This window comes from Nannobrachium achirus (genome assembly GCF_963921795.1).
Source record: "Nannobrachium achirus genome assembly, chromosome: 13".
Lineage (NCBI taxonomy): Eukaryota > Metazoa > Chordata > Actinopteri > Myctophiformes > Myctophidae > Nannobrachium > Nannobrachium achirus.
Genome location: NC_137833.1, coordinates 41,781,613 through 41,794,550, shown reverse-complemented (window position 1 = coordinate 41,794,550; position 12,938 = coordinate 41,781,613). Strand labels below are relative to the sequence as shown.

The 12,938-nt window shown below is 42.3% G+C and overlaps 1 protein-coding gene across 19 annotated transcripts in view; it reads left to right on the top strand.

Moving 5' to 3' along the window:
* The window catches only part of birc6 (baculoviral IAP repeat containing 6), a 174,522-nt gene that overhangs the window by 39,771 nt on the left and 121,813 nt on the right, over positions 1 to 12,938 (top strand). For 11 of the 19 annotated variants that reach the window (XM_080741079.1, XM_080741085.1, XM_080741074.1 and 8 more), the window contains exons 26-32: positions 549 to 648; positions 1,162 to 1,376; positions 2,094 to 2,302; positions 2,924 to 3,068; positions 4,738 to 4,963; positions 9,815 to 10,034; positions 10,756 to 10,892. In XM_080741079.1, the coding sequence (XP_080597205.1) occupies positions 549 to 648; positions 1,162 to 1,376; positions 2,094 to 2,302; positions 2,924 to 3,068; positions 4,738 to 4,963; positions 9,815 to 10,034; positions 10,756 to 10,892 (1,252 nt within the window). The remainder of the gene's footprint in view (positions 1 to 548; positions 649 to 1,161; positions 1,377 to 2,093; positions 2,303 to 2,923; positions 3,069 to 4,737; positions 4,964 to 9,814; positions 10,035 to 10,755; positions 10,893 to 12,938) is intronic. The other 8 variants (XM_080741078.1, XM_080741077.1, XM_080741087.1 and 5 more) reach the window with 1 other exon arrangement.

The window sequence follows — 12,938 nt, the reverse complement described above, 5'->3', positions numbered from 1 at the left end:
TCGCGTGGCCAGACTGTTGACTCCGCGATTTGGAAATGCTCCCGTCTTAGTCGGGGGCATCGTAAGAAGAACGATGAGTACCCGGTTAAAGCGGAAGTGAAGCCTCCTCGTCACTTCCGTCTCACATTGCGCACGTTTATCATTATATAAATAAAAATCATCTAAACATGTATAGCTTGCTGCTTAGCAGAAATGACATTTTAAAATATATTTTCTTGAACGGTAATACCCGTTTCCATTACTCTCCGTTCGGGAGCTGTAGTTCCAGACACTATATAGCATTCAGAGACTGTGGAATAGTTGTCTGGCTACGCGAGACTAGCAGGTTGCTAACTTGACATCTTGCTAAGTGGTTCACCACAATAGCCAAAATACCAGTGTGTTTGCAGGACTTTGTAGGATCTTAGAAGAACAAATTAGTTCAGTGTTTCCCCTACCATTACACACGGGAATGGCTTTTCTTTTGCTGCAGTATTTCCTTGGCTGTAAAACGCAGTGTACTGCAATTACGAATGTAATGACGTGGATGGACACTGTGTTGCTTTCAGAACCCCATGGGGAGTGGTCTGGCATTGGCCATCTCCCAAGCCTCTCACTTTCTCCAGCCTCCTCCACATCAGTCCATCATCATTGAACGCATGCACTCTGGTAAGTCCAGGACACTTTATAGAACCCTTTCACAGTGAATTTTGGTCGAAACTATTTATCAAAAACCTGCAAATGTGTACAAAGCATTCGGAATTTGAAGCTGCACATCACATAACTGATGGTCTTTAAAGGAGTAGTTCACCCCCAAAATGACTTTTTTTCTATTGATTAGTCATGCCATGGAGAGTAGAGTTCAATAATATTTTTTAGTTTTTGTCACATTCCTAAGACAAAAATTTGATTCGAGTAAATTTACCCCCATTGATTCCGGATGGTGACCCGTTTCGAAACGGGTCACCATCCGGAATGAATGGGGGTAAATTTATTGTTATCACATTTTTGTCTTAGGAATGTGACAAAAACCAAAAAAAAATATTGAACTCTAGTCTCCATGGCGTGACTAATCAATAGAAAAAAAGTCATTTTGGGGGTGAACTACTCCTTTAATGACTGTTGATCATTTGATCGACACACATCTCCCGTCTGTTTCTCCATCTCTTCCGTACATCCCAGGAGCCCGTCGCTTTGTGACGCTGGACTTTGGCCGTCCTGTGCTGCTGACGGATGCTTTGATCCCCACCTGTGGGGACCTGGCGTCGCTGTCTATAGACATTTGGACGCTGGGCGAGGAGGTGGATGGTCGCAGACTGGTGGTGGCCACGGACATCAGCACCCACTCCCTCATTCTGCACGACCTCCTGCCACCGCCCGTCTGCAGATTCATGAAGGTCCGTTTTTTTGTCTCACTTTGCTGTTGGGTTGATAGACGTAGTGCCATTTTATGTTCCCAAGTTGAACGCCATCTAGCTGCAAAGCTAAATGGCTGGAAAGGAATATACTGTAGGCAAGCCTGATGCTTTATTTATACTTGGTTTACCCAAGCTCACAAGGCGTCTCACTGTCAATTTTTATAATTGACAGTGAGAAAGACTGTTTTTCATCCCCCAATAGAGGGTATGCACATGCATAAAGTGAATGGCAAATCGAGTGGCAACGTTTGTGGCCAAGGTCGTTTAACGTTGTTTAATGCAATCAAATAGGACTTTTCTGTTTGGATGTGTGGGTTATCAAGGCCAGAAAGTAAACTTTTGCCACTTTTTGCCGTTCCCGCATAACTTCATGGTATGATGATGATGTCACGCACATACCCTCTATTGGAGATTTAAATCTTCGTTTTAAAATGATCTGTGAACCAAGTCTGAACATCTGTTTTTCATTTTCTTGGCCTAATCGGATTTGCTGTGCTAACTGCTGACTTTGATGATTATTATAGCTACTGTAAAATGGTAGTAACTGCTTCATCCTTAAAATAAACCTCCAAAGTAATGCATCTAGTTGGTTGTGGTTTGCTATATGACCTACAGTACGTGAAGTGTGTTGTTTAGGTGTTGGGGTCTTCACAGTGCTCCTAACTCGAGCTCTGTTTGATTTAAACAACCAAATAGATCACTGTCATTGGACGCTACGGGAGCACCAATGCCCGGGCCAAGATCCCATTGGGCTTCTACTATGGCCACACCTACATCTTACCATGGGAGAGCGAGCTGAAGCTAATGCACGACCCGCTGAGGGGGGAGAGCGAGGCGGCCAGCCAGCCAGACGTGGACCAGCACCTGGCCATGATGGTGGCTCTGCAGGAGGACATCCAGTGCAGGTGAGCCAGGACGTAAACCACACAAGCCAGCACTGTACACACTGATTCCAGTTACTTTCATAATCCATTTGGTTAATATAATTGGAATTTCTACGTTTGAAAATAATTGCAAGAGAATGCCTAGACTAGAGGAACAACTCTGGCACAAACACACATGCTCCATGGAGCATCCCCAACTCATACTGTATTCATAGTCAGACATTTTCTTGTCAATCGTTCACATGGTCTTTCTGACCATTTGAACGATTTAGATTTTTTGATTGCACGTAAAGTTCTGGAATATCTGCGCAGCAGCAACCAGGAGCGTCTCCGCGTCATCGTGTAAATAAGTAAACTATTGCACTCTATCGGAGCTGTCACCTCACAAGGCAAGTCACGCTTGTTTTTCCGGATGGCAGGGGAAGAGGAGTGCTCATTTTGGTTCACTCGACGTCCTGTTTTGGTCGCACCACAACAGTTATTTTCACTTGCACAAAATAATGCTCACAATTATATTTTGAGGTCACACAGATGACATTCGGGGGCATCTACAGTACGACCAAAGCGGTCGCAATTTGAAGCCCTTTTAGAGTCCATGGAAAGTGCAGTGATGTGTCTCTTCTTCGTCCCCTTCCCATCCAGGTATAACTTGGCGTGCCACCGTCTGGAGACGCTGCTGCAGAACATCGACCTGCCGCCGCTCAACAGCGCCAACAATGCCCAGTACTTCCTGCGCAAGCCCGACAAGGCCGTGGAGGAGGACCAGCGCGTCTTCTCTGCCTACCAGGTAGGGATGGGATGATGAGCAATATTATCGTTTATTGTGATTAAAAACAATCACGATAATCGTATGGTGGAGATTTAATTTATCGTGGTATCGTCCACCGTCATGCACTGGCATCAATTCACCTTTTATTTGCAGAGACGCATATCGGGTACCACTTAAACCCTCTATAATTGGTAAAAGGTACTTATTAGACCCTCCAGAAAAACGCGGGCAAAAATCCTTGATTATGCGGGCTAAAATCCTTGATTTTGCGGGCAAAAATCCTTGATTATGCGGTGAATTATGCAGGGTTTTTGTGTGAATTTATGCGATGGCAATGCGAAACTATGCGAAATATGCGGGAACTTGTGAAAGTTGCGATTAAATGCGAAATTATGCGAAATATGCGGGAACTTAAAAAACATATTTATAGCCTATACAGTATATATACATATTAAAATAAAAATTGATAACTATTAATTAAACCACTTTAATATACAGTACACTGGCTATTTGGAAACTACAAGCTCACAACATCACTAAGTAGTCATCAAAGTAGTCAAAACACGAATTTAAGGGTCCTTGAGTGAATTGAGAAATGCAAAACAGACTTTTTTGACTGCCTTTCATTATTTTCAAGGCAAAAAAGCAAACCTCTGTCAAATATCTGCAATTTAATTACCTTAATGGGCTACATCAAGGCAAAAATAATTACCCTATGGCCTATGCGATTGCTAAGGATACAGCTCACTGCTAAAGCAAAACTCTGGTTTATTTATGTGGTTTTGCTCTCTCTAAAGGGATTTAAGGGGTTAAAATGTTATGCATTCAATTGCTGTTCCTATCCATCCATGGAATACTGCGTGCTACTTTTTTTCGGAGAGGTGCTCGTTTGCTTTGAACGGCAACGACACAACGTTTCAAACGGAGTACAATGGAGACCTCAAAACAAGTAGGATAAACTTTAATTTGTCGTTTCTTGAAGTTTGAGGACAGAGGAAGAGTGTGTTATTCTAGCGTCACGTTGGCGAGGGCCAACGCTCATACCGTATAGCCTACATTATGCCTGCATCTCTCTCTCTGTCTGCCTGCAGTTCTCACGGTGCAGCGTGCACGCAATCGCACGGCACACACGCACACGCACGCACACACACACACACACACACACAGAGAGGAGCCACGGGTTTCACAGCGCATCATTGTTTTGCTTCTGTTTTGTGTCTGAACGTGATTGAACGGTGAAGCATGACTATACCTTTATGCGAAAAAGTGCGGGGATTGTGAAATCAAGCGATGCCCGCATATTTCGCATATTTTCCGCGGAAATATGCGGTGAATATGCGGGGATTGTGAAATCATGCGAGCCCCCGCATAATCAGCGGCATTTATTGATTATTGCGGGAAATTCTGCGATCGCATAATCGCGTTTTTCTGGAGGGTGTAACTTATAATATACATACTTGATAGTCTTTTTTTCACTCTATCAAATGTCTTTGCCAAAAATAGCCGATCTACAAGCTCACAACACGTCACGGCGCGTTGTGAGCTTGTAGATCGGCTTTTTTCATCAAATCATCATCATTTTGGCAAATGTTAATTTTGATTATCGCGATAATATCATAAATCACGATTTCTTTTGTCACAATAATGGTGACCTGACATTTTCATATTGTCCCATCCCTGCTACCAGGACTGCATCCAGCTGCAGCTCCAGCTCAACCTGGCCCACCACGCCGTCCAGAGGCTACGCGTGTCCCTGGGCGCCGGGCGCAAAACGCTCCCGGAGGCCGGGGCCACGGCCGCAGAGGCACAGGAGCTGATTCAGAACTCCTCCACCGAGCAGCTGAGGACCACCATCCGCTACCTGCTGGACACGCTGCTCAGCCTGCTGCACTCCAACAACGGTGAGGACAATGGTGGGTGGTTCAGGCAGGGTCATGGGTTTGGGTTAGGGCTGTCACGATTATTACATAATCGTCTAATCGTGATTATTTGACATTATCGCAATTATTTTGTCATAATCGTCATAATCGTGAATGTTGAAAAATGTCCGAAATAGTGGAAATAGCAGATCTACAAGCTCACAACGCGTCGCATCGCGACGCGTTGTGAGCTTGTAGATCGGCTATTTCCACTATCAAAGTAATTTTTTAAGTAGTACGTTGTCAAATATGTCAGTAATTTCTTTGTATATTTAGGTTATGTGTCATATCTACCATGTGCAACTTCAAAGCCTAAAAGCCAAACAGAAATGTAATTATCAACGACAAAAACACAATTAAATCGTTAATCGCCAATTATTTGAGTGACAATTAATCGTCATGTAAAATGTCATATCGTGACAGCCCTAGTGATGTGATGTGATGTGTGATCTGACATGAATGAGCACGACCACTAGCATCCATGATAGGACATGACCTAATGGGGCGATGCTTTTTGTAAATCGGGCCCTATTTATTCTTCATTTTAGACTGGCTGAGCCTAAGGGTGCACAGTGTGCACTCACTGAAAATGTGTCCTTATATTCTTTTGAGCTAAGATAGATCTGGTTTTCAAAGATTTTGTTGTTGTTGCATTTGTATGCTTTATTTCTCATACTGTAGGTCAGTGTAGACTGTAGACTAGAGCAGGGGTTTTCAAAGTGGGTGACAGGGAACCCTGGGGTGCCGCGACAGCAGTCCAGGGGTGCCACGAGATCATTTGATAATATTTGACATTTATTTGGACATTTAAAAATATATTTTGTATAATTTTAAAACTTGAAGTACAACGTTATTTTCAGTCAGTTCTAACCAAAATGGCTATTATCTCGCTTTCCTCGCAACATAATCGCTAAAATGTGCTATAAATATAAGGTGCTGGAAGTGCCTTGGATGAAACAAATATTTATAGGGGTGCCCCGAGCCAAAAAAGTTTGGGAACCCCTGGACTAGAGAGACAGGAAACCATGGTCAAAGAGTAAGAAGAGCACTTGGAAAACATAGTATGGCCTGTGCACTTACTGGCTGAGTCACCAGGCACCCCAAGAATGAATCATTTTGACCTACTTTTAATGGACATCCAAGATTAATATTTAATGCAACAAAATCTACTCAAGGGGGACCATGCCAGTCGGGAACAGTGTAAATCGGGAATGTATGCCCCACCCTTGTTATGCAGTAACCATCACGCTTCATCTGTAGTCAGAGTACTCGCTGTACTCCTTCAAACTATTCTGGATTTAACTCGGGAAAGGTTCAAGTTGGCAATGCATGCCCCACCTGTTTATGCACTTGGTTCTATCATACACGCTGCTACCGCTTAGCGCTTATATTTGCAAAGAGGCACAACAAACATCACCCTGATCACATAGACATTTAGTATGTCCTCCGCAGACCCACGGACTGTCGGTCCAAGGCACTGCACGCCCCTGTCATCAGGGACACACACACACAGTAGTGTCTGGCTCACGGCAAGTTTCAGCTCAATCGGTTGGACGGCGCCCAAATTATGCCCCACGTGCACGCACGCACGCACACACACACACACACACACACACACACACACACACACAGATTCTGTAAATAGACATAGATAATTATAATTATACAAGTATATTTGGCAGCCGCACTTAACCATGCAGTTGAATAAAAGTAGCTTTCTCAAAGTTGTCCAAGGTTAGCTGGGGAACTCTTGGAGCTGTAGAAACTATACTAAACAATGTCCTCCTTAGCGGTCGTCTAATCTAACATAGTGCACCGTTGTGCAGATTCATGAGGATGCTTTCATGAAAGGGAATAATGCATCATCTCCCTAGCGGCAAGCTCTCGCCGTTTCTTTGATTGTCCTGTGCTGCTATCCAAAGTAAACTGTAGGCATGTTAAAAACTGCCTACAGTAGCTTCATTATTTCTCTAACCTTGTGTTAGGCTCCCCCCTCAAGAGGCGGCAAGTGGAGAAAAATAAGCAACAACATAAACTCATGAATGTAAAACTGGTTGGGTAATGATTTCCTATGTAGGTGTTTGAGGAGACCCCAGTGCACGATGCAAAAAAAAAGAAAAGTGTTACAGTACAGAACTACAGATACGATGAAAATGAATTAATTCAAGGATGGCAAGTTAAAATATAAAGACTTTATTTTAAATATCATACTGTTTTTACTGATTTGTGGTAAATTATGGGCGGCAGTGGGGTAGAGTGAGGGGTTTGTTAGCCCGCCGGCTCCTCCTGGTTTAGTTTGAAGTGTACTTGAGAAAGACATTGAACCCCTATTTGCTCCCAGTGAACTGGGTGGTACACCACTCACTGCCTTGCATGGTTGCCTCTGCCATAGATGTGTAAATGACTGTGATGCTTGTGAATTGATGTATACAGCATGTAAGTAACAAGAGCGAGTCTAATAACTGTGGATCTATGATGTTAAACTACGCCATTTAAAAAGAAACTAAAGCCAACTCTAAATCCACTAAAACTAAACTTAAATGGGAAACAAATGGTGCAAATAAAATAAAAATAGGAACAAATGAAAATTATTGCAATGACACAGTTCTAATGAAACTTGGCAAATGAGTTGGAGGTAGGATCAGGACATGGCTGTATTTTGATATGTTTTTGGTTAAATTTATGAAAGTTAGAGGTCACAGCGGAGGTTTAGCCCTATGATTAGAGTATGTAGTGCAGGTCTAACAATAATATAGTCCCCACGTCTTTTGTGATATTTGGCAATTTGCATATATACACAGTTAAATGAGGTATCTTGATCTTCATAGTAACCGGAGCAGTGGGGCCTACGGGGGCAGCGCCTCGTGAGCCGTTAAGTGTCTTCTCAGGGAGACTTTGACACATTGCTGAGGTCTGGAATGGAACCTGGTACCTTTGGTTTCCCAGGAGTGCTCTGGAACCAGCTAGATTGGAGTGCATTTCTAATTAATATTTAGATTGAATTAATCATTAGCAGTGTTGGGCAAGTTACTTTAAAAAAGTAACTTATTACTTTACTAGTTACTGCTCTGAAAAAGTAACTTGTTACGTTACTAGTTACTAAATTATAAAAGTAACTTGTTACTAGTTACCTTACTTTACTTTAAAAAATATATATAATCAAAACGAAGCATTTTGGAAAAAGTCAGTTACACTTTGGAAAAAGTCAGTTACACTTTTATTTTTTATTTTTTTGCCCTGCAAGGCCCGAATTAATTTCTACTGGCCCCAAAAAAAAAAAATCAGATGGTGTTGTAGGAGTCCTAATCACAGGAAAATGTAATTTAAAAAAAATTAAAACGTTTTTGTAATGTTTTATAGCCATAAATCATAAATCATGTTCTAATTCGCATTTTAGTGAGGAATAGCTTCAGTTAAGAAGTGAGATGTTGTTCAACCAGAAGCTGGAATTTCAACTTCTCTGGGAAGTGTGAATGTCATTCTCTGTGGGGGGTATTTATATGCAAATATCGTGGCCAATGGCATTGTAATACTAAACAATAGGATTTAATGGTGATGTTAATGTGAAAAAAGAACAGGAAAACTAATTATAACATTTTTCTAAAAAATGATTTAAAAAACGTTGCCAAAAAGCAAGGGGGCTTCAATAATGACCTTATAAAGAAAAAAGACAACTCCCTGTCATTGTAGCAATTATTATGCATAGAAATGCAGTGGAACAATAAAGCTAAAGATATGTTTAGAAATGTTGACAGGAATATAATCATTGTAGCCTTTTTCAAACCAAGTTATGAACTTTGTGCTGTGCACACTGACTAGTTCTACTCAAAGGTTGCGATGGAAAGCATTGTTGATCAAGCATGTTTCATATCTAGCTATAGCCCCATATAGAACCTCACCCGTCGCTGCGTCGGAGCACAACAGGACCTGGACGCAGCGACGGGTGAGATTCTATATGGGGCTAATCTAGCTAGCACTTGCATTACGTGGCTTGGCAATCAATCTGACATGCTGTGGCGATTTTGGTGGAGTAGATTCTAGCGCCATTTATCTCCACAAAATTAAAATAATGTTTCCAAGTTGCAAAGCTGCTATTGTCTCGAGATCTCGTCAGCATTTGGAGACACTAAAACTCTCCTCCGTGTCTCTTCTCTTCACTGTTTATGTGACACAGTGTGTGTGCGCTGGCTTCGAGTGTGTGTGTATTTTTTAAGACCCGCCCAAGGCCGTCTCTGATTGGCTTAGCCTGAAGGTTTAAGCTAGGTCAACCAATCATTGCTCCTCTACAGCACATCAAGTTAGTGTGCTAGACCAGGCATGCCTTTCACTCTACTGTGAGATTTACCACAGACACATGCAGGCATGCAGGGGAAGTTTATGACAGGGCAGGGGAGGGGAGGCTCCGCTGACCGCTGCCGTTCTCACAGTCTGCTCTCCGCTGCGGAGATTGGACCTCTGAAAGTAACTTGCCACTTAAAACCACGGTAACTAGAACGGCGTTATTGAAATGGGAAAGGTAACGAGTTACGTTATTAGTTACCGAGAAAAGTAGTTTCATTACGTAACGTAACGTAACGTAACGGCGTTCTTCCCAACACTGATCATTAGAATGATAAAACTTAGTCCTCTTGCTCATAATGTCTTTTTTTAAAGCCATTCGAACATTTTGCTCTTGTTAAATACTTGTCAGTCACTTAACACCTATTTTGTCTTTCTGTCAACCTTCTCCTTCTCCCTCCCACTCTCTCTCGTTTCTCTCCGTCTCTCTTTCTTCCCTCCCTCTGTCTTGCTCTGCTCTCTCTCTCTCTCCCCCTCTCGCTGTCTTTCTCTCCATTCTTCTCCTAGGCCATGCGGTACCCTCGGTGCTCCAGAGCACCTTCCACGCCCAGGCCTGTGAGGAGCTCTTCAAGCACCTGTGCATCAGCGGCACGCCCAAAATCCGCCTCCATGCGGGCCTGCTGCTGGTGCAGCTGTGTGGTGGTGAGCGCTGGTGGGGCCAGTTCCTCTCCAATGTCCTGCAGGAGCTGTACAACTCTGAACAGCTGCTCATCTTTCCCCAGGACAGGCAAGAGAGCACACACAAGCTTCACTATTCCATTTCATAATGAACTTTTCAAATGTGTTAATTATTGACTGATTATAGACTTATAATTGTGGGCTCCTCTGAAAGACGAGACCAGTATGTTATACCAAAACGTTATAGGTCAAGTTTATTCTCCTCAAAAAAAATGACAGACAGTGCAAAGGCAGGGCCTTTAGCCAATGAGGAGCAGCGTTCTTGGTGACATCACCACCAACAAGTGTGACCTGATATACATAACGACAACACCCACATGAAATCTTTGGGCTCGCTGAAAGGCGATACCAGTATGTTATACCAAAACTTTATAGGTCAAGTTTATTCTCCTAAAAAAAAAATCACACCCAATGTGAGGTGAGCGGTGGTTGTGCTTGCATAACGTCTTCAGACTAGGATTTGAGTCTAGGATGTACAGGCTATGCTACACACACACGTTTTACTATGGCAAAACGCTGAGGAAAAAGGCTACAGACACACGCTCAGCCACTCTATGGAGCGGTATGCTACACACACACGTTTTACTATGGCAAAAAGCTGAGGAAAAAGGCTATAGACACACGCACAGCCACTCTATGGAGCGGTTTACCACCGCTCAAAAAAGACTGACAGCCAATGAGGGAGCAGGGAATTGTTTTGGCTTGTCTGTATGGCTTAAAAGGTCAGTTACTTGCTGATTCTAAACTCATTATGATTATGTCTACCCCAGGGTGTTCATGCTCCTGTCCTGCATTGGCCAAAGATCCCTCAGCAACAGTGGCGTGTTAGAGGGCCTGCTCAACCTCCTGGACAACCTGCTGTGTCCTTTACAGCAGCCTCTGGCTGCCACCCAGCGGAGGACTGAAGGTAAAGGAACACCTGACGCACCATTCAGGGCTCCCACGGTCATGAAATTCCTGGAAATATTTAGAAATTAGAAAAATATTTTTCCAGTCCTGGAAAAGTTTTGGAATTTATCAAGGGTCCTGGAAAAATAGCTATGCATTGTCTTTGGTTATTGATTTTGTTAATACCTCTGAAATGACAAATTAAACATGGGCAAAATTGTGAAAATAGCAGATCTACATGCTCACAACGCCTCGCAACACAATAGAACAGTGTTATACAAAATTCCTCAACTCTTAGTGCTTGTCAGGGTGTGGGGTCCCCAGTTAAAACATGATTATTTCGGGGGTCACAGCCTGAAAAAGTTGAGAACCACTGGCATACACTACCTGTCTTTGGGCATTGCGCATAGGAGTAAGCGACCTGTTAATGAGCTGAATCATTGTTATATATATATCTCTGTATCATGTACAAGCTAGCTAAAATCGGTCAAAAATCTCAGTACTTAAGTTGAGCCAAGTTCAACATCTACTGCCACACTTTGAACACAAATGTTCTCAAAGACCTCCAAGTGAGACTAGGGCAAGTTTATGTAGACATTTCAACAACAAGGCAATTCCAAGTGCTTGACATAAGCATTAAAACAATGTGTAAATGATACACATATCGTAAAAGACATTTGAATACAATAAAAATGGCTATTAACACATTGACCGCCATTTTAACATACCTCCGTACTCCCACCTGCCATTCGTCTCCATAGATTTCCATGTAATTGGGTGTGCACGGATCATGCACACCCATGCCTAGATAATGCACCACGTGTGTTCACATTGCTCACAGCTTTCAAACAAAAAAATCCGAATGGAAATCCGTTCAGGCATTCATGAGATACCAGCCACTATGTTTAACAAAGATGGCTGCCAAAATGGCTGCCATGCTTGAAAGATGGGGTTGCTATGGGGGTTAAACATGCAATTTCGCGATTGCTATCATGCCTACTCCATTTTTGGGGGTCAAAAAAGTTTTTTGAAAAAAGATTTTTTTTTGAATTTTTTTGATTTTTTTTTTTTTTTTTTTTTTTTTTTTTTTTTTTTTTAATTCTCGGGACTATCGGGCCTGGCGGGGAAAGACATTGGAATAATCTCGGGACTATCGGGCCTGGCAGGGAATGAGTTAAAGAGTTAAGAGAATAGACAATAAGAATAAGTTTAAGCGTTAAAAAAATCATAATGTATGAGAATAATGGCACAGTGCAGTACAAGAAATGAATCACAAGCCTCAATAAAAGACGCCTGCAAACAGGCGTCCTCAGCTTTGATTGAAAAGAACTGACAGCTGGAGCAGACCTGCAGTTTTCTCAGAGTTTGTTCCAGATATGTGGTGAGTAAAAACAGAACCCTTCCCCATGTTTATTTTTGTCTCTGGGGACAGAAAATGTACCGGTCCCAGACGAACTAAGAGTTCTTGATGGTTCATAATGTAGCAGAAGATCATAAATGTAGTCTGTAGGCACTCAAGACACACACAAGTCAAGAACACACACACATACACTATAGCAGCAGTATTATTATTAGTAACACGTTCTGCATGAACAGAACAGTGAAAAAGAGAGATATGTGAGTGTGTGTGAGACGTGTAAATGGTCTGAAACGCCGTAATCACTCCAACTCTTGAAAATATCCCCATTATCGAATTAAAAGGACGGTGAAATTATATTTACATAGTGGGTTAATCATGATGCTACTTCAATTTAATTATGATAGTAAAATCTTACATTGTGGGTGGTAATTAATGAATCAATATTTACTTGTTTACTTCAACTCTGACTTGTAGATGTTGAAATTCCATGACTTCAAGAGTTGAGGTACTGAACTCGCTGAAAACTCGGGGCTATTGCCTCTACTTAGGGCTGTCTACTTGGATTTGTTATGAATTTAACCCTAGGCTTTGAGAGGGTAGATCTCAGAACAGTGGAAATGCCAAGCTGTCGAGTATTACTAAGATGATGTAGTGGCTCAACAGCTAGGAAATACAAGCTGTTAAAATGCAAAATATAACGCTATA